General features: G+C 37.3%; 1 protein-coding gene across 2 annotated transcripts in view; it reads right to left on the reverse strand.

The window, feature by feature from the left end:
• The window catches only part of CrebA (Cyclic-AMP response element binding protein A), a 48,107-nt gene that overhangs the window by 11,760 nt on the left and 15,300 nt on the right, over nt 1–21,047 (reverse strand). Inside the window, exons 1-2 of one of the 2 annotated variants that reach the window (XM_076623638.1) lie at nt 4,745–5,816; nt 1,595–1,931 (exon numbers count right to left, since the gene is read on the reverse strand). In XM_076623638.1, coding sequence (XP_076479753.1) covers nt 1,595–1,910 — 316 coding nt within the window. In that variant the 5' untranslated portion in view covers nt 1,911–1,931; nt 4,745–5,816. Of the gene's footprint in view, nt 1–1,594; nt 1,932–4,744; nt 5,817–21,047 lie in introns of those variants that run through there. The other variant, XM_033346302.2, reaches the window with a different exon arrangement.

Raw genomic sequence — 21,047 nt, forward strand, 5'->3', positions numbered from 1 at the left:
TTTTATAGCACGCACTTCTTGATCGCGCGTGTTTCTGCGAATTTGCATTTTTATGAACACAACCAGAGAGATCGAACCTTAGCAGAAATGTGCCTTGTCTATGGAATATTATAGGGATTACTATGCTGCGAGTCTGTATGCGTTTATGAGAAATTTGTAGATGTAAAACCGCATTGGATACGTCCAACGACTACGTTGGTAAAGAAAGGTACACAGTTGGAAATAGCAACGAAGCTGTAAATAGTATTAAGATTTTGTTAAAAATTAAAGTTGACAGTAGTGGAGACAATAATAGAATTTGCAGTTGTTTACTACATACGGATGTAGCAGTGGCTCTGTCTAGCTTTTCTTTTGATAATGTGTGTGACAGATGAGAATTTTTTCTAACTGACAAGTGTGTTCGTGAAGATTCTTGGGGATATTAGTGGAATTAATATCAGTACTGTTATCATTATTGGTATTAGTATTATTAGCACCAGCGCTTTATCGAGTTAACAATTATAATATCAAAATTTTGCTGTTGGTGATATTAGGAGTCTTTGTGGCTTACAATTAGATTCTCGTAATTTTTTAACGATAACAACGATATTAAAATTTGTTGCAACTGACGCTGGTAGAAGTAAGATTTCTTGGATTTAATACAGTTACTAAAGTTTCCCGATTTTGCTATGATTACGAATTGTATTACATAATACTCTCTGCCGATATGGTTAGAGGTCTTAAGATTTACCGATAATGATATCAGGATCTACTGTAGGATACACTCTTATATGCTATTACGATTATCTAAGATTATTTGCAGTCACGAGCATATTATTGGATTCACTGATAAAACATTAAGAAGACACGATTAAGAACCATCTATGACAATATGCTAAGAAACTAACTATCGGTGAATAAGATAAAATCACAAAGTATGTAGTATATAGATCAAAGAATTCATTAGTAAATTTACTCGATAAATCTCGACTAATATAAAAATATATGTTTTACCGAACAAAGCAAAAATCTGGTCTTCGTATCTCTCCTCACTCACGAAAAGTGAAACAATCACATCGAACGATATCTTGCAAGAAACCATTCGACTCTTATCTAATATATTTTTCGGTATCATCAACGAGATATTCGCATTTCGAAAATATTTACGAAGAATCGATTTTTCTACATCACCTTACGTAATTATCCCAAATAATGAATTTGTTCAATGAAATCTTTTCGTTAAAAAATAAACGATCAGCTACTTGGAAATCCAATTAATCGTTTTATGAAATCGATTTATTATCCCTTGTCTAGCGGAAGCTCGTTTTTATCAGCAGTGTTGGATATCCTATTTTCTGCATCTATGTGGCAATAAAAAATAAGATTGATAAAATAATAAGATGTAAATATTCGAAAATTAACTATCTTAAACATTGGATAAAGATATCGTAATTACTAGATGAGGAAATGAATTCTTTCCAACTGGATTCGCATAACTTATAACTGCTATTGGTGCTATTGAAGATTTTGTAACGTTAACAGGGCTTCCTGTTGACCTATAAAAAATTTCCCAAAAGAGATTACAACTATAGTCCAAGTTTTCGTGTGCTCTTACCATCGATTCTGCTTCGAATGTCCAACGATTTATGATGATCCAGATTAGTAGAATCGATGGAGGAACTAGTGGTGGAAAGAGAAGCGCCAACCCTATCGGCGGACGATCCGGAATTAGGTGTATGGGGGTTGGCACCGGGTGTCGCGGGGCTTGGAGGAGGACTCGACGCCAACAAACTATAATTGTGCTCGGACTTGATCGGTCGTGGACCTCCGAGGGCGGCATCCGTCATCAAACGATCCCTTAACACAACTCCCAGCGAGGATTTATCTCGCACGTTTAACGCGTTGCCCCATTCTTCCTCTTTGGCTCCCATGAGAACATCCTGGCCGAGGCCCTGCAAGCAAAACATCGCTATGTCACAAGTTCGAATTTACGCAAATTCGTATCTCTATGAATATAATTGAAAAAACGAAGGCTAAGCAGAAATTCGTGTTGCCTGTTAAATAACCATAACGCAACTACGTTTTCAACACGTTATCATAGTTTTGCGTGTTACGTGTACTGTGCACATTTTTGTACCTAATAGACCGAGCAATTAGCTAACAATACGACTGACTTAGGTAACATTGTCAGAAAGAAGTGCGCAGGTATTGCATAATGTCTTCGCAAGATAAAACGTATAAAACTGGCGCGCTAGTCAACGAATCGAGTTAATTTCCGAAATATTTTTCAATGCGACTGTAATCTTTGAAATTTGGAAAACCGATTCGAATTTACGAGGATCGATGAAAAAACTGTTTCCGTTTAGATTTTAAAGAAAATTATTAGGCGCAATTCATGGCTCGGGCTCCTCGAGCGACTGTAGCGATCAATACTGGAAACGGATGGTCTGCTTTTAAGAGGATAATTAATAAAAAATCCTCTTCGATTATATCTCGATATACGCATACTTCGATTCGTTGCGGCGCGAAGGGAAAATACATAAAATTCGCGTAAAATTAACGCGTTAACGCGTCGTCGACCGACTACCTTACGCAAAAGCTAACAACTGAACTTTGTGCATAAATACACGAGTTCACTGGTGACCTGTCGACAATGCGTTAAGGCATAACCCGGTTAACAGGTTAGAGTCTCGATCCGTCTTGGAAGTCTCCGATCGCTGGAAAGGTTGCTCGTCTCTCTTGTACGCTCGCTGGTTGCCAGGCACATACGCGGCCAAGCCAAACCAACGGAGGACTCGCGGTGCGAATCAATGGACGGGGGGAGCAACGTTCGAGGCTGTCAATGGCTGCCAGTTGTCTCATTGCCGAAGGTGTCAAGGACCCCGCATCTAAAATTGTACGTGCTCGTATCCCGAAGCGGTCACGCTTGCCTCGACCAAAGAGAAGGGCGCTAGTCGGGCCGGTCAAGTTGAAGGCCGAAGCTGCCAGCCACGGGTACAGTCTCTCTTCTTCGCCCTTCTTCCCACCAGGCCAACGATCTTACAAGTGGCCCTTCCCTTGAGGCCCTTCGCGCTCCAGCAATGCGGAACTCGACAACAGTCAAGGTCAACGCGCAAGGTTCCGCACTTTTTTCCCTCTTTTACCGGAGAACCATCGAAAAAGCTAAGCCGAGCAGTGCTACGCCGTAATTTAAAAATATTTGGTTATTCGCACGGCAAAGTGTTTACTTTGACTTCGTCTTTTGACATTTTTGAGCGTGTCGAAGCGCTCGATTCGAGCTTGTCTCAGGCACTAGGTCGTTTAAAAAAATATCGCTTTATCGGTGAATATCGAAATAATAATAGGCGCGATGTTTTATGTTTTATGTCGCGTTAGGATCTACGATACATCCTGGTCTATTAGCTTTCTCCGTCTCTCCGCAAGTCGCACGTAACATAAGTAAAGGATTCGGTTCAATTTTTGACATCTTGCCAACAAACCGCAGAAGTTTTGCAAAACGCCACTGTACGACTTTCCGAGACATGGAGAAATTAATAGACCAGATGTCGTACATGACGTAAAACGTAAAATATCGCTCATCCATTGCTTGTTAACAAAGCGAAAAAACAATCTTGGAGAGAACCCAATAATTTCGTCGACATTCTATGCTCTTCGTTTTATGAAATTAATCGATTGGGCAAATAAGCGGCACGGCGCAAGCAACTGTTTCCACCGAAAGCTAAGCTAAGCCGATCGAAACACGACTATCGAAACAAATATTTTGAAACTTTGTGCATAGCGTTGCATAGCTTAGCTCCGCCTTCCGGTCACTGCCCGGCTTCCCTTTCTTTTATTTTGTTTCGTTTGCAGATTCTGTTACGCATAATGGTTTATGACCGAGTCGAGGTGATGATGAGTTTTAGGTTTTATGGGAGAGGACTTTAGACGCAAGATTGTTGGGTTTATGGGATCGATCGTTAGACTTTTAGACCCAAATGTTGAGTTTTTGTGGTCGATTGTTTTTATTTGTTCTAAGGAGGTTTGAAGATTTTTGCCGACTCTTTATCTTCCAATCAACGTATGTTTTGGGCTACCTTTTACTTTTGTTGAACTATCCTGTATCTTATTTAAGTTTCGGCGATTGTTATCGTATGTTGCGGAGAAGGGTCGGATTTCTTTGTCAAATTTCCTGAAATTTCTACACTCTCACGATACCGTCTATTTCCTCCGATCACGATAAAAGTTTCTAACGATAGCTGTTACCTTTCCTCATGAATATTAAGACGAAGCAATAGGAAAGTCGAAGCGAAGATTCTTACAGGTACTTTCTACGATACTTTTCTTCGACAGAAAACAAAAAAGAAAATAACTTCAACCTTCTAACTCCAGCTACTTTTACGAAGACATTGAATGCTAATAACTGTTGCAGAACGTGTTATACACTTGAAAAATCGGACGCTGAACCCGAAAACAATCGTCGAAAAGGAAGGACAGTTTCGCGTGAGATTCGATAACTCGGCTGTCTATACCACGGGTGAACTTCTATTATATCTTGCTGATAGGTTGCGAAAGTCTCGACACGTTTTGAGGTGGATACCGTTACACGTGATTGCGTTACATGGTTGCAAGGGGAAAGATATTCTCAGCCTCCGCTCGAAAGTTGATACAATGTGCTCTTACTAAAAGTGAACGTCCATACAGGATATTTCAGAGACAAATTATCCGGCAGTGACGAAACAGTTCCTAAATCGAATTACTCGGAGAAAAGAATTAGCTGTATAATAACCTGCAAAAGTCATTGGCCAGATAGATCGTATTCCTACACATTCTTCGTCGCGTTCAGTGGACAGTCTTTCAACGCTAGAATCGGCAAGTTTGTCAGGATGATAGATTTTCGATTTTTAGCCTTTGCAATTGTGAAAAAGACGTATGTGATGAAATAAACATTGCTTCGAATATAAACGAATAGACGAAAGTCATGTAAAAGTTACAAGTTTGTTAAAGTAAAGGATCTGAAACGCATTTTAATAGGTTTGATAGTCCTGGTATTAAAAAGAAGACGATTAATCCAACGAACGTTCAAACAATCGTGGCACGGACGCAATTCTATTCAAAGTTCTTCCGTATCGTAATTCATTTGAGTGGCGTCGCGGCTTTTGCTCTTTCTCCTCGCTCGTTATGGGTCGTTTCTCTAACGGACGGCAGAACAAAGCCGGTGATTTTCCAGAAACGAGACAATTATTCTGCCCTAGACAATTAGCAACCAACAATCTGGGACCGTGGCTCTAGCTTCGCGACACTTTTTCAACGTGCTCTTCCAACCACAAAGAATTCACTATATGTTCTTCACCTATGCTTCCACTTTACTTCGTTCGAAACATGGGACATCGAAGACCATAAACGAAACAGTGGGAATAGAACAAAGACGCGAACTACAAAATTTTCTTCGTCTTTTGAAGTAGCTCGTTATGGCAACGTCTTTCCGACATGCTCTTTTAAACGATATCGATCGGAAAGAAGACCCTGCTATTTTTTCTCGACCAAGAAATAGCGAAGGAAGAAAAAACAGGGAGAGAAACGAACGAAACTTTGTCTTTCAAACTATCTTCTCCCAGCTTCACGACACTTTTCCAACGTTCTTTTCTAATCGTTCCATCCGCGAAAAAATTCTATTTCATTGGATTTTACTTGATTAAGAGAGGAAAGAAAATGAAAAAGAGAAAATAAACCAAGAGACAGAGAGGAAATGAAATACGAGCGAAGAGAAATACGAAGTAGAAAATTTTCTTGGTTTTTCAAACTAGCTGTTTCCAGTTTCTAAAGGAGAAATGTTGAAGCAACCGGTCGCGTTGCCAACTGAGAACTGACACGTTCAACGACTGGATACGCGAGATCTGTTGCGCTTCAGCAATGCGGAACTCGAGCCCAAGGTCGCGACACCACTCTTCCTTTTTCATCTCCAACGATCGTCTCTTTTCAACCTGGTCTCTCTCCTCTGGTACGCGCTCCTTCTACCCCCGTCTGCTTTTCCGTTATGCTTCAGTCGCAGCATCGCCGTTTATCCAGCTCCTTACACGGTTTCACTTCCGCCGGAAGTCGCTAACGGGTCATTTTATCGCGGAACTCGGAGATAAGGGTGCTTCCGCAGATTTTTCTTCGATTTTGAACGTCGTTCGTCTCGATTCTGTCGAGTCTCTTCGGAGGAAATCGGGTTCCGGTTTGAAGTGCATCGACAGATAACATTAATTTCGTGCTAAAACACGTTTTGAGTCTGTTGAAGCGTTTTGAGTTTATAGGCTGTTACGTTGAAACGAATCGCGAACTGCAGGACGATGTAAGGGTGAAATTTGAGGAATGTACCGTGGCTTTATGAGTTTTTATATCGAATTTAGTTTGTAATTATTATTTGAAATACAAATTTTCTCGAATATTCATAATATTCGATATTTATAACGCTGCAAAGTACAAAAAATAAGTTTTTGGACCATAAATTATGGAAAGGAATTTAATCGAAATAGACTGACTTGTCACGTTTCAACAATTTTCGTTAACTCAGCGTACTATTGTTCATAAATGCGTGCCTTTGATATCGTTCGCTGTTTAACATACGAAATAAATTAATCCATCGCTATTAATAAAATTATGAATTATAGTTAGTTGCAAGTACGTAGCAACTATCTTTCAAATTGAACAGAAGCTTGATTTTACTACTGACATCGACATCTTGTTATATCGCAGACCGTTCGAACTAACCCATTATCAAGCAGAAGTGCCAATTAAACATCACCTGTTCTTTTTCGAAGTCTGTTCGGTAATCCCCAATTACGGTTACCCGTTAACCAGTTGGCCAACACTTAAGAACCAATTTTAATTGTAACTTTCCATCGAAACGCATCCTTCGCTTCCATTGAAAATCAAACTATAATACATGCGATCGTTCTAAATCAGTCTTAAATATGGTTTTAAATTTCTATTTCTATCAAAAAATTATTCGCATTTATTAGTAAACTTTTTTCATTTCTATCAAACAACTATCAATTTTTATCGGCTCCCTATCACTTGCATAACAAAGCAATGACGTAACGAGGTAATTTTTATAACTTTTTATCTTCGATTTCTCGGATAATTTATCTTCAGCGTCACTTTGTAACCATAAACAACGTCGAGTTAGCCTCGAGAAAGTAATTGTTACGTCTATCACAGTAGTTTCGACGTCGATATTAATTCGCCATGGAGCCGTACGGGAAGTGCAAGAGCCGACGGTGTCGTAGCTCAGCAATTTTCTCCGACAGTTATTTCGCTGGTTCAGCCCGTTCGTGTCAGTGCCTTCGCGAAACCGTAGAAATCTATGGTTGCTAACTGCTAATTTCCGCTTCGACGTTGCGACAAATCATTTTTCTTCGGTCGCGGTAAAGCGATTCCTTTGCCAGCCCCTCGAACGGACGAGCGACAGTCACGTTTTCGTCCAGCCAACTGTCGTTCCGATGCTCGAAGAAGCACAGTAATAGTAAAATCGTGAGATTTTATTTGAAAAATAGAGAAACTGCAAGTTTGACGGAAATTAATTACGACAATCGCGAATAACGCGACATTGGCCCTCGATCAGATGTCAATAAGTATAATAATATATCTGGTCACTGTTGATACTCTATTTTATTCAATTCGTCTATGGTTTCTATAGAATACATGAAATACATCAAACGAACCTCTTTTCGATCGTGACGCTGTTATTCGATTCTTAAACGAACGATTGCCAAATTTGATAAAAATACGTGAACGCAGTTATCGATTATAGAAATATGAAAAGATAGTAAATTTATAGCTTTCGAAAGTAGCCTAACGTGTATGAATATGTTATAAAAAGTCAAATTACCAACAGGTTTCTAAATTTGCTTACTGGATGCGAACCAATGTAGTTTATACATAATTAATTAGGAAAAATTCAACATACGTATATTATGCGTATATCCACTATACGCTATCAACATGTAATACGATAATATACTATACAAATCTGTACGAATGTAATATTTTTGCAAAATATCTAAAGCGAAATATCCATCTTTAATATTTAGGAAGAGTCTCTATTTCACTCCCTCGGTTATGTCTAAAAATATAAAATCGCATAAACAATGGCTGACTACTAATGAACAATCGACGTTGTCTATCATTTTCGCAGCGATAAGAGCCAAGGATACATCAGCCATTGGAAAATTGACACGAGCTCGTCACATTTCGCGAATTCCTACGTACGTTTTTCGCAGCTAACCATCATCGTTTTCCTTCTAATGGAAGTATCGATCCACCAAGGTGTCATATGTTATACTATAGGTGACCATGGAGGGCCTAGTTCACGTAAAAAGTCGATATACGTTCGGGTCACGTTCATGGTTGCTCGAAAACCACTGCTATCTACGTTCTACGTCCGAGTTCCAAGCAATCGATACTTCCATTGCAACTTGTACATTAATTATTGTACAGATACAAATCCAGTACGACACTGGGAAATAAAGAAGAATTGTCGAAACTGTGGCGTCGCAATGAATTACGATCTTTCCAATTTCTATTAATTTATCCGATCGACGAATTTTTTAATGCGGATAATTTTAAAGATAATTTTCTAATTCTTATGGTTTTTCGCGATGTGTACGCGGTACGAATTTTGAGAAGAATTTTTAAGTCGTGTAATAATATCGCTTGACAAATTTCAAATCGTTCGTACTTAAAAGTAAATGTACACCATCGGATTAGAACAATTGAACTTGAAATATTTTTATTCGCGATTGAAAAAACAGGAGATGTACGAAGTGTATCCGTAATATCGTAATTAGTTCGTGTTATATATGTTTATATTACTGCCTCGATTTTTTATAATATTTTTTCTAACAACATATACCGCAAGATGTATTAATCGGATTAAATGTTTGTTTCCAAATTACGAAATTTAATCCTCGACTAGCGATATCCTAGAATCACAGGTGACACACGCGATAGTTCGGGCTTCGGTTTAAATTAGGTTACTTAACTTTAATCTGTATCCTGTACTTTACGCCGTATCACCAATGATAATCTTTATCGTGTAAAATGCAGAATATAATTAACAGAACCTAATACAAGCAGCTGTGTGACACCTATGACCCCACGACACTGCTCAAGGTCGAGGATTTAAAAAAATCAGATTAAGCGTACTATATTATTAGAATATTTTTTATTCCCTTTCGTTCGTCTGGTATGCTATATCTAACTATTTCACGACGGAGCAGATTTTTAATCGAACGAATCATACGGATGAAACAGTATTTAAATCGAGCTATTCGCAGCTTTCAGTGTCTAAATTCCAAATAGAGAAACGAGAGATCACGTCGTTGAGAGGCTTGTTTTCTTCGTTTTCAATTAGAAAATTATCGAGATACGATTACTGAAAAATAGTTAGAGATACGATTACAGAATTATCGAAATACATTTATTGAAAGGTCATTTGTAAGATACGGTTACAGCACGAAACCATAACCGTGGATATTTACCATAAATTTGTCGGTAAACAAATGAAATTGTTATCTTCGTTAAGCACGTTTTGTACGTGATCGAACCTCCGAATTGAATTCCCTCTTACGAGGGCGATATTATTAAATTATTAAATCTGAAAATTAATAATTATCTATTTGCTTCGTATGCTTAAACAGATTGTTTAATTGCATATACACCGATTGTTTAATAGTCAGGCAAGAAATAAATACGCAAAGTGCCTTTATAATAAAACAGCCGTATGAAGAATTACGTTGCGAGTAGAGAAGTTATCAATTGATTTGTATAATCATCGGGGAAATACAGAAAAACGAAAGAAATATTACACGATATCATTCTACGAAACGTTTATCATACGTTTAATTATGTATGTAACACTGCATGCACAATCGTAATATTGAATATTTCAGAGATCGATGCAATAAATATTAATATGTTTAAGTATTATGATCGTTTAAATTCACATTTTTAAATTTAAATATTTATGAACCAATTAATCCAGAAGATCAAATACGCGATATAATTCGTTTTTTTATATCTGCTGGCAAGAAGAAATATCATAATATAAACATGATTTTGTTCTGTATTAGTACTCTATTTTTATCTGGTCCTGTGAAATGAAAACCGGTTTAAAGTTCAAAACGGGCATAAAATAAAAAGCCAAAAAGTGCTGGAAAACATTTAAAAGTTGGGACTGTAAAAAAGAAGTACAACGAAAACCGGTATTTCCCGTTCAGAAACAGGAAAACAATCGCGAATTTGCAAGGAACGAGGCGACAAGGCGTGCAGTTATGCCAAGTATCCGACAGAATTGACCTTTCTGTTCGCCAACTCGCTGGCAAACTCTAGATGTATGCAAACGATCGTAAAAATCGTGGTCACCGAGCGAACATAATTTACAAACTTTTGGGGAAGACGACGCAGTTGCTAACAATGATTCTCATCCAAGTCAATTAAATAAATTCTGGTTACTACTAAAATAAATTTCATGGAAAAATTGTAACTAAACTTTATTATTAAAGTACTCATTGTCGAAAATTTAAAAATTCAGATCAACGAATTTAAAATTAAATAAATTTGGACCACTACAGAATTAAATTTCCAAAAAAAAAAGATTCTAAAAATGTATCGCGAAGAAGCTCGTCGTAAAAATTGAAGTCAAGGAATTTGGAATTAAACGAATATTAAATTTCATAGAAATCAAACACACGAGTACAAATTGAATTCAATCGTCGCCTTGATATCAAAGGACCGTGTTACAGACAGCCTAAATTACCTCGCAGAAACTCAGCTCTACTATGAAATCTAACTAAAGGACAACGAGCCGAATATTTAATTTCAATTACCCAGATGTGGCTATGAAATAAATTATTAATTAAATACTAAATTCGTTCCTAAAAGATTCTACAGAACTAAAAATTAAACATTTCTTTCGTCTGACCTACATTTTGGCTTATCTGGTTTTAAGAATCCGGTTTGACAAACGAATATAAAGTCGCCGGCTGTAAATCTACCGACGTGATTATATATTCACGTGCAATAAAACGTTTCGATTAAGCCGTTACGATCTTGATTGTTAGTTCTCGATAATGTTCGCGTTCGTTCGTCACACAGAAACGACTGGTTCCCTTCTGAAGAACACCTTGCATGCGCGACCAAATATTCAGAGTTACGCAAAAGATCTTAAACCGACATTAAAGACTCGTTCGTGACGAACAGGTTTCCTTTAGGATTTAGAGATTGTATATTTACTTAGTCTTCGAAGACACGGAATTCCAAGTTCTTGGATGCTTTGGATTTGGAACTTTTATTGCATTACATTTAGAACGTTGAGAACTTAACGGATGTTGGAGTTTCAACGGAGAGAAATTAAAAAGGGGAGTTAAAGTTGGTAAACTACTGAAAGTTAAGTTCTCGGAGAAGACCGGATATTCTCAATTTGTGCGAGGAAAATTAATTTTTCAAAGTTACGAATTGAAAATTAACGAGTAATAACTTGTCCAAATCTACAAATTTAAGTCCAGTGATATCTCTCAAATTTTCAACAAACTCATCGAACATTCCCAAACATCGGCGTACAACGAAATTCGCAAATCCCAATTTCCGCCCAATAATTCAGCCCAACCTCGCGCCTTCCTAATTCCATCAACACGCCCGTCTTCGACGTCTTAAATTCTAATCGCCTAAAACCTCTGGAATTCCAAAGGGTCGAGGAACTCTAGAGCAGAAAGAGAGCCAACGATTTACCAAGTAAGTAAATCTGCTGCTCCTAAGTAAACCTCTTGTAAAAGTTTCCACTCGTCCCGCAAACGTAAGTAGTATCTTTGGTTGGTCGAGAATCTACGGCGACCTATAGGATTCTAGTTGGCAGAAGTCACTTTTACCAGCGTGTACCAGCCTCGATGAAGTCACGAAAAAAGGTGAACGTCCTCGAGTCCCATCGAAACCGTCCCGTCACTTAGCTCACTTCCCCTTCTCTCCCTTTCTACGTTCGTGCAACTATCACGAGCAAACTACGGCGAAGACGAAGACGACTGGATCGTTGAAGATGATGAAGACAACGATGACGACAGATCTTCTTTCCCGTGGTATGCACGACCATGTGGCTCGTTTCAAAACCCGATGCCCTCCAGTGGACAGGTACTCGACTGTGTATACCTGTTCGGATAGACAAGTAGACGATACCAGGAAAGTCGAGAAACTCTAGAAACCTTGAAATACAACCGAGCAAAGAAGGAATATGGGTATCTGGATACTGCGTGCCGGTTTCGATACCGGAAGCACGCTTCACTCTATGGATTTGGAAACGCTCGGTTTACGGTAGCTGATGATAATTTCGAGTGATCAAGAGTGGTTCGAATTTCGCGCGTTATGTTCCTCGGGTCTTTTTTCGTCGAATTTTATTTCTCTATTGTCGATAAATTTTGTGTAACTCGAGGAACGTACGAAAGCTCGCAAGTTCAAAGATCACGGCGAGATTAAAGGAGCATCGATCACTGATATTTTAACGAGCTTGTGATCGTAGAATTTTTTTTATAGAAGGATTAATTGAAAGGAAAACTGTTTGACGTTAAGCAGGGAAAAAATACTTCTGAAAATAAATTTCAAGGATAGTTCGATCACATTTTACGTGAATCACTGTATACTTCCTGATTGATTCATTGGATTGATCATATCGAATCACTTTCAGATTACTTACAATTTAAAACACGTAAATATACTATAATACGTTAATTAAAAAACAGAAGTAGTAGAAAAGCCGACGATTGCTGGATAAAACGCGGTAAAATCAATTATCCTGCGTGAACTAAGCGACAAAAATAGTTTGTTCGAAAACAAAAATTATTATTATGATACTGTCTCTGATACACCAACAAGTATAATATTTATGAGATTAATTGGATAAAGATGAAGCTTGGATTAGCTAACGTTATATGATAATATAATTTAATATTATTAAATATTTATTAAATTATTACTGTTACGGCAACGAATATAATATATAATACGATGCTTGTGAAATCTCAAAATGTTTTATATAACACGCACGATATAGACATAAAGAAAATTTCTATGGCGAGTGTTCAAACACTTTCGTGAGCCAACGTAATATATAAATTTCGAAACGGATTGCCCAAAGAGCACACGAATCGACCATCCAATTCCTGACGTAGAAAAGATCCACAGGTTCAGTTCGTGACGAAGGAACTGGTCACGCATTCTAATATCCTCGTAACATCCTCGAGAGGTTCTCGAATGACGTAATCTCTCCCCTTGTGGGCCCCTATGAGCTTCCATAGGGCCGCGAGCCGCAGGTAGCGCCCGAAAATGCCAATGAAAGCGGCTCACATCGATGAGGTACTCGCACGATGGAATTCGGAGTCGAGTTCTCACGTAACTTGGGGAATAACGTACGCCTCGATTTCCTCTCGCGAGACTGACTCGAACACGCGGTCGATCGAGGGCATAGGATTCAACAGGTAGCCGACGCCTCTAGCCACGGGGATTACGCGATTTACACGCGGCTCAGCACCCAAGGAAAACGCGCGCCGTATTCCACGAAGACGCCCCTAAGAAGATCAACTTCTCGGCGGTTTGATTTTACATTCGAACGAAAGTCGCTCATGGGCGAATGGACGAAAAAAGTAAAAATGACAACCTAGAGTCTGTCGCTGCTAGATTTGCGTTATTATTATTACTATTTATTTTATTTAAAGTCTGATCGAGTAGTATAAGATCATTGTTCATGGAAGTCGATGATCTTTCGTTGGAGCGGAAACGATGCGAGGATATCGTTATTATCATTGTCGATATTATGTTCTTTTCTTTCTTACGATTATGTGGATGATAACCTCAAGAGTGTGGTACGGCAAGCGTCGCGTTCGACAGGAAAATTATTTTCCAATTCGTACGTATGTGTCGGTTAAACATGTCTTGATCTTATTCTAGTTACCACGGCTTGTTCTCGCGAAGTCTTTATTTCAATATTCATGGTATTTGCCTTTTGTTTTTGTATTTTCTCAAAGATGCTGTGATTTTGATAGTACGGGAATTATTAGTAAGATACAGTAAACTTTACCAGAGAAGATCTTTCGAAGGATTCTCGAAGGATGAAGGAAGAGAGGATTTTCTTCGCTACGCAAAATTCGTGAGGTCCCTCTTTTAAGAGTTGTATCATTTTGGAGACTTGTTTGAAATAGACGAGTGGATGATTGGACAGAGAAGAAGAGAAAAGAGTCTAACGGATGTCTAAAGATCTACGTAAATTTGGGGCGATTTCCTTTTCAGTATTTGCATTATTCGCTTCTATCGTTCTGTTCGAGAAGTGAGAATATTTTGTTCGGTTAACGCAAAGAAGGAAAAGTTTTCACCGCTGTGAATGTTTTGTTTGCATCTGGTTTTCCGTATTTTCAGTATCTTGATAGTGTTTCGGTATTTTTATTATTTTGGGTGTAAATAAAATGAAATTGGAAAGGAGAAAACGAAGCCTGGGTGAAAGGAAAAGGGGCGTTCTTTTTATCTTAACTTTATAGGGACCCTATTTTTAGAATTTTATTGCGCAAATGTATCCGACGCAATAAAAAAATGTCGCACGTTGCAGGAAATGAAGAAAAGTACGACACGGTTTTATAAATATGCGCCTCTTTCAATGCATTGTTACGATCTACGACTTCCGTCTTCGTGGGCGTTGTTGTCCAGACATCTGTGCCTATGTATACACGACTTTTTAATTACACCAGCTGATGACAGCAGCGATATCCATGTAATAATTATTCGATCAACTACGCTGATAACAAGAAATTTTATCCATTCTCAGAACCAATGGAAAGACCTACAATATTATTCCCTCTTTCTATTTAAACGAACACGTTAAACGGTACTAACTGGACATTTCAAGAAATCACCGATGCTGTTCGACTCGTCTGACGAGGTTAATTAAATTTGCATACGTACGAGTATCGTTTGTTTATCGCGATGCTAAAATTAGATGCGAGAGAACGCGGTATGATTCACGAATAAAATAAATACTGGCAATATTATCATATTGCAAAGATCTAGGAAAAAATACTGTACGAAATTTTTCCAAATTAATTACGCGTGATCGAAGAAACTGAAAATGAAAAAGTGAGTTGCAAATGTGTGTTTACATTTAATTTAACATCTTAATAAAGACGTTCTATAAATAAAAGTTCGATGAACAACGTTCATTGCACGTAAAGTTTAATAAACAATATATTGAATGATATCATTTTGAAAATTTGTAAGGAAACGAGGAATTTCCAATATATATGTATATATATAGATTGGTCGTGATTCACAGACGAGAAGTGAAAAGGAACGTGCGCAATGTGGAATCGCAGGAATGTATTGTGCACGCTATTTTCTGCATAAGGAATATCGCTTTCAACGATAAAACGCCTCGAAGCGTTTCTAAATCGTCCTAGAAAAATTGTTTGGCATTTTCATGCGCGCATCGACACACTTTAGCAAACGATATATCATTTCGATAACAGTCACGCAATTATAGATATCGAGTGATAAAAACCGCCTATATGGAAGCAAAAATACAAAAGGAAAATTAACAACATCCGAAAGACATTGAATCTAATTGCAAAATGTTACTAGAATTTTAAATTTGTATCGCGAAATTAACCGAGCGAATTTATTTTGCATTTTCTCTTGAATCAGCTAGATATAATTAGTCGATCTAGCACCAGAATTTTACCCACTACGACTCCAAATTTATACTAAAACCTTAACGAAGAGAATCTAGCCTGACTTATTTGGAATTTCCTATAACGTGAACAATTTTTCGAAATTTTCACTAGCAAATAATACAGAGAGGCTCGAAAACAGGGCAAAGAATGCCAAACAGTTCAAAAACGTTATCAATGACGAAAATAAATGACATTCTACTAGCATTCGGTCGGTGTGTAGAGTTGATAATGCTAAAATAAAACGGATCGTAACTTCGGAACGAATCCAGCGAAATTATTTATGTTTGAGCGTGCGACGAGCGATAAGTTACACGCTGTAAAAATTATCTGAAAACGCATTCGTGCCTTTCGTTGCTTAGATAGCTCAGAACGGATTTAAGAAACTATCGCGAGCAACGGTTCACGATTTATCGCGAGACCTCTATTCGAAACCTCTAATATCGAAAATTGCGAATAATTTTACAGCGAGAGGCATCTCGCCAGTTTCGCCATGAAATTTCAATGCTTCGTTAACTTACTTTTATTCGTTTATATTCAACTATTGTAGTTAAGTGCCACTTATATTCATTTTTATTACTATATTAGCCTTTCACCCATTTCTGCTTATTTCTACTATCGATCATTATAAACATAACTTTTCTACCATATTTGTAACACAGACATAGATGTATGTAGCGTGTGTTTGAACATTCTATTCGTAGAGTAACGCAAGTTTCGCAAATCACTCTCTTAAACAGCGTCATAATGCGTTAATATTTCGTTATTCGCTAAACCAGGAAATCCACGTTTAACTATGCGTTTCGCGTTGGGATCTGGCAAATCTTCGTCAAACTGCGCTCTTATTAATTACCATTATCACGCTCGCTGCTAATTTATGATTGTTATTCATTACGGTGGAAAATAAACTGGATGTTACGGGTGGTTAAAATATGTTAAATGCAATTACGCGTATATAAGATAAAGATTATATTGTAATCTTTGATAATAAATTTTATTATCTTCTACGTTCGTAGACACTTTCTAAAAATACGAAATACGAATTCCTAATATTAAATCTCTCTTCGATAGGAAAATTCGAATACGTATGTATACGATAGAAAATACGTATGTACGTAATATAAAATTTCGATCATTTCTATCAACAAAAAAATAAAATACACAAAACATCATTGTCTTTTTTTTAAATATCGCGCTGACACATGCGCAGATCTTTTTCCAATCAAAAAGCAATGATCTCGAAACGACATAAAAATCGAAAAAGAGCATCGATCGTGCCGACAATTACCCTCTCGAAGCAAACTACTTTTCACTAAACGCTGGAAAACAAGAAGAAGAATGAAACAGGTTAAACGGTTTTTTCTACCCGGTGTTTCGTGTCTGCCTTTTTAACCGTGGAGGCGCATGTTTATCGGTCGCGTGACGAAAAAAGAAAGAAGAGAAACGAACAGTTTGCATGTATACGAGGCGCGATAAAACGAACGCAAAAATTACGCACTCGCATGTACATTCGCAGATAAGGTTTTTATCGCAGGTGGTCTTTCCGTCGCGTCCACTGCTCGACTTTTCCATTTTCCTCGAAATTTCGTCTAAAAGGTGTCAATAGCTCGTAACTATGATTTCAGTGATCTTATCAGCCAACTGGTTTGCCAATTATTCGCAAGAGTGGTTTCAGTTTGATGTTTGCGACGATGAATTATTTGTGGAAACTTTGGAATCGAGAATTAGTCGAAAGAATGTAACACGAACTAAATATTACGAACGAACATAATATGTAACGAACTACATAGTAGTAATAGATAATAAATAATAATAGATAAAGCGATAGGTGAGAAAGAAATAGTGTACATTGCGAGGGCAATATTATATACAGTTACGAATAGTTTTAAGAATAAAAAAATAAAGAAATCAGGGATAAGAAAATCGTGTTGGAAGCTTGGTTTTGGCGAAAACTGGCAGGAGGTTATTCCAATAAATATAAGTTGCAAACGAAGAATCGAATTTTAGCGAGCGAGAGTAATCTCCGCTTAGGTTCTATTTTATTGGTAAAGATTTGACTCTACCTAAAAAGAGCAAAACGATCCATCAAAATTACATCAAAAGATCTTATTGGAATTCTAGAAAAAGACGTTAACGTTGACGAAACTAGGCATAAAATATCACAAAAATAGTTGACCAACGCGGTATAGTAATTTGCAGTTTTTCTGACAAGTACGTACGCATTTATGCAATTATCCTCGAGCTTTTATCATTTCGTCCTGCCTTCTCCCTTACGACACACAAGTATACATGTACATATACCTGTATATCGATGCGCGATAACGATAATGTATCAACTATATCGTGGATTAGAGTAGCGGTATCATAAAACTGTGGCGCGGTTCGTTTCGACGTTAGACGAGACTGAAAATATCAATCGTGGGATTTCTTGATATCGTAATCACGCTTGGATTCGACACATGATGCAATTCATATTTTTTATTCGTTATACATATTCGTTCGTATTACTGAGAAAATATTATTTATGCAAACCACGAGTCGAAAACACGAGTTAATCGCTAATGACAAAACATTCTGTCAGTTTTACGACGATCTTTTCACGAGGACGATGCGAATCTATAGACAGAAGTTAGATAACTTAATTTCAGAAATACCGATTTATTGATCTTCTGGCTTATGAATATTCTTCGAAATCCTATCGAACTTCGATCAGTCAACGATATAATTTCAATCGTCACGTTTATTATGAGCTGATAAAATATTTATTAAGTCGATAATAGAGAATATTTACACCAGCAAATATCCATAATTTAGCAAATATAGTACAAAGTGTATAAAATATCTAGTAAAAGCAAGTAGCAAATATAATGGTACTTTAACTCGAGGACCTAAAAGGTTGATAAAAAAGTTATAGATATAATAACGCAACGTTGTAAATTTATAAAGCTAAAAATGTTATAAAATAAAATTCTCGCAATGCTATAAAATTTCTATGAAAAATTCGCTTTGTCGATTGTACGAAACGATCGATACTACAACGACTCTACAAAATATCCGACATTTATATTAAGAAATCAAATAAAGCAGTATTCACTGGCTCGAAAATATTCCACGAGCCACGGAACGTATTTAGAAATCCCACCGTCTCTTTGCACATCTCTCTATGTGGAAATTAATGGAATCCAGCTTGTCATTTATCACGGCAATTTCACGTCAAGGTGAAAAGCGAGAAAGTAAGGTTATCATTCATTCTCCAAGGTCGTTTTACTCCGTAAACGTTTCGGCTCTTTCTCGGAATAATTTTTATCTCAAAAACATTCTAATTTACCTTATACTCATTGCGATAAAAAGCTTATTTAGCATTAAGGAGATAAATTTTCGGTATGTGCAACCGTGCGAAAATTGAAGAATATTTTGTAACATTTTTAAAGGCAATGGAACGTGGAACAACCCCTTTGACTCGTTCGATGAGAGCTGGTCTAAGTACGGCAATCGTAGATTGCTTTATCTGTTTCCTCCGATAACGCTCGAACAATGGCTGATAAAAAAAGGAGTAACAGAGGAAAATACCGTGGTTATTAAGAGAGGAAGCGCCTCTATTGAATTAGATCGCCCGTGTATTTTAAAATCGTGGAGATAAAGGGAAGCGTCGTCGCGCTTTCGTATGAAAATAAATTGAATTAAAATAGAAGGAAAAATGGAGAAAAATCGAAGAACAAACCGATTTCATATTTTCAGATTTCCAATTTAAAGGTTGCTGAATATTTCACTTTCTAAATTGTTCGGATATTATCGATCCGATGAGTTTTTGACGACATATTTGCTTCCAACATTAACGAATCTTTAATACGTGGAAGCTAAAATATGAACGAAGACATTGTCGTATTATCGAATTCCTAAGCTTCGTGTTTTTCCAATTATCGTCGCACAATTTCAGAAAATATTTAACAGAAGTTCCAACTTCTTCAAATTCTTATCTATGGAGACTCGAAAGACTAAAACTTTTCGAATCGGAACACGTTGCCTGACAAATAGCACGTACACTTTTCACTCGTGATAAATCTATTTACCTCGATGATATTAATAAATGATTGTTATAAAAAATCCATGAATCTTCCACTGAAACGTTCAGTATGAAAATTAATATGTAAATATATACATCGATTAATCGAACAAATCATTCGATCACTGATGGTAGATCGAATGTGAACGACCGAGTGACTTTACTACTCACAGTGTCAAGTTTAAAAATGTCTTTTACAATATCTAATATCGAATAATGTCATAACCGCAATTATTTATAAAAAACGAAAGAGTGGCAAACGTCGAACCTAAGCAACAGTTATCTAAATAGACAGACACAGCTATCGTAACGTCCTTGCAAAAACGTTTACGGTTAACTATCGCCTATGTAATACGAGACGCCATTTTGCAAAAAAAAAAAAAAAAAATCGAATATTTTTAGCTGGACGGAATATAGTAATACTCTTTTTACTGCAGAAAAAACGAAAAAGATATTAGTATAGTGGAAACGTACAATTCTATCTGAATTTTCAAGTGCTCGATCTTTGAAATTCTTCAATTTTTCATTTTTTCAAATGCTCTAACTTTCCATTTTCCAAGCCCGAAAATTACCACAGTTTCGAATCTTCGAATCTACGAACTTACAAATTCCCAACCTTTCCAAGCTTCGTAACATGAAAATTCCCACTTGTATAACTTTTCGGAGCTAAAACGCGGAGCTAAACCACGTGCTGTTACCGATTCCAAGCACAAAATTACCATTTTCTTCGCTTCGAGAAACCAATTTTCATCCTATCTAATATTTACCATTTAAAGCACCAATTCGTATAAACTTCCCACTCGATATTTGTCGCTAAAAAGTTCGGCAAGAATGCGAAAACGAATAAACACGATCCACGAAACGAAAGGGAGCATTACCTTTTTCTGTTTCCAAAGAAGGAAACACGAAGATACCGGACTTTCGAGAAAAAGTCGATCCACGACATCTAGATCGTAGAAGGCAGCGAACATTAGAGGCCACGGTACGGTGAACTCCTCGTGAACAACCTTCATCCTTTCCAATTTGTTCCTACGGGTTGTACTGATGCGTGACAGCGATCAAGGAAGCGAGACTTGCGTAAAAAACGCGCGTACGGCCGACGGGAATGCTGAATGAACACGCTACCTCTCAACGAAACGAGCCGGGACCGTTTTCCATTCCAACCTCGGTTTCAGAAATTCAAGGAGACTCCGAGTTATGGTAGTATAGTAAATGGCTAAGGTATTTCGTTAGCGATTAGACCGCGGATTTTTATCCATACGTAGGAAATTTTAAAGTGTAAAAGC

This window comes from Bombus vancouverensis, chromosome 13, assembly GCF_051014615.1.
Source record: "Bombus vancouverensis nearcticus chromosome 13, iyBomVanc1_principal, whole genome shotgun sequence".
Classification (NCBI taxonomy): Eukaryota; Metazoa; Arthropoda; class Insecta; order Hymenoptera; family Apidae; genus Bombus; species Bombus vancouverensis.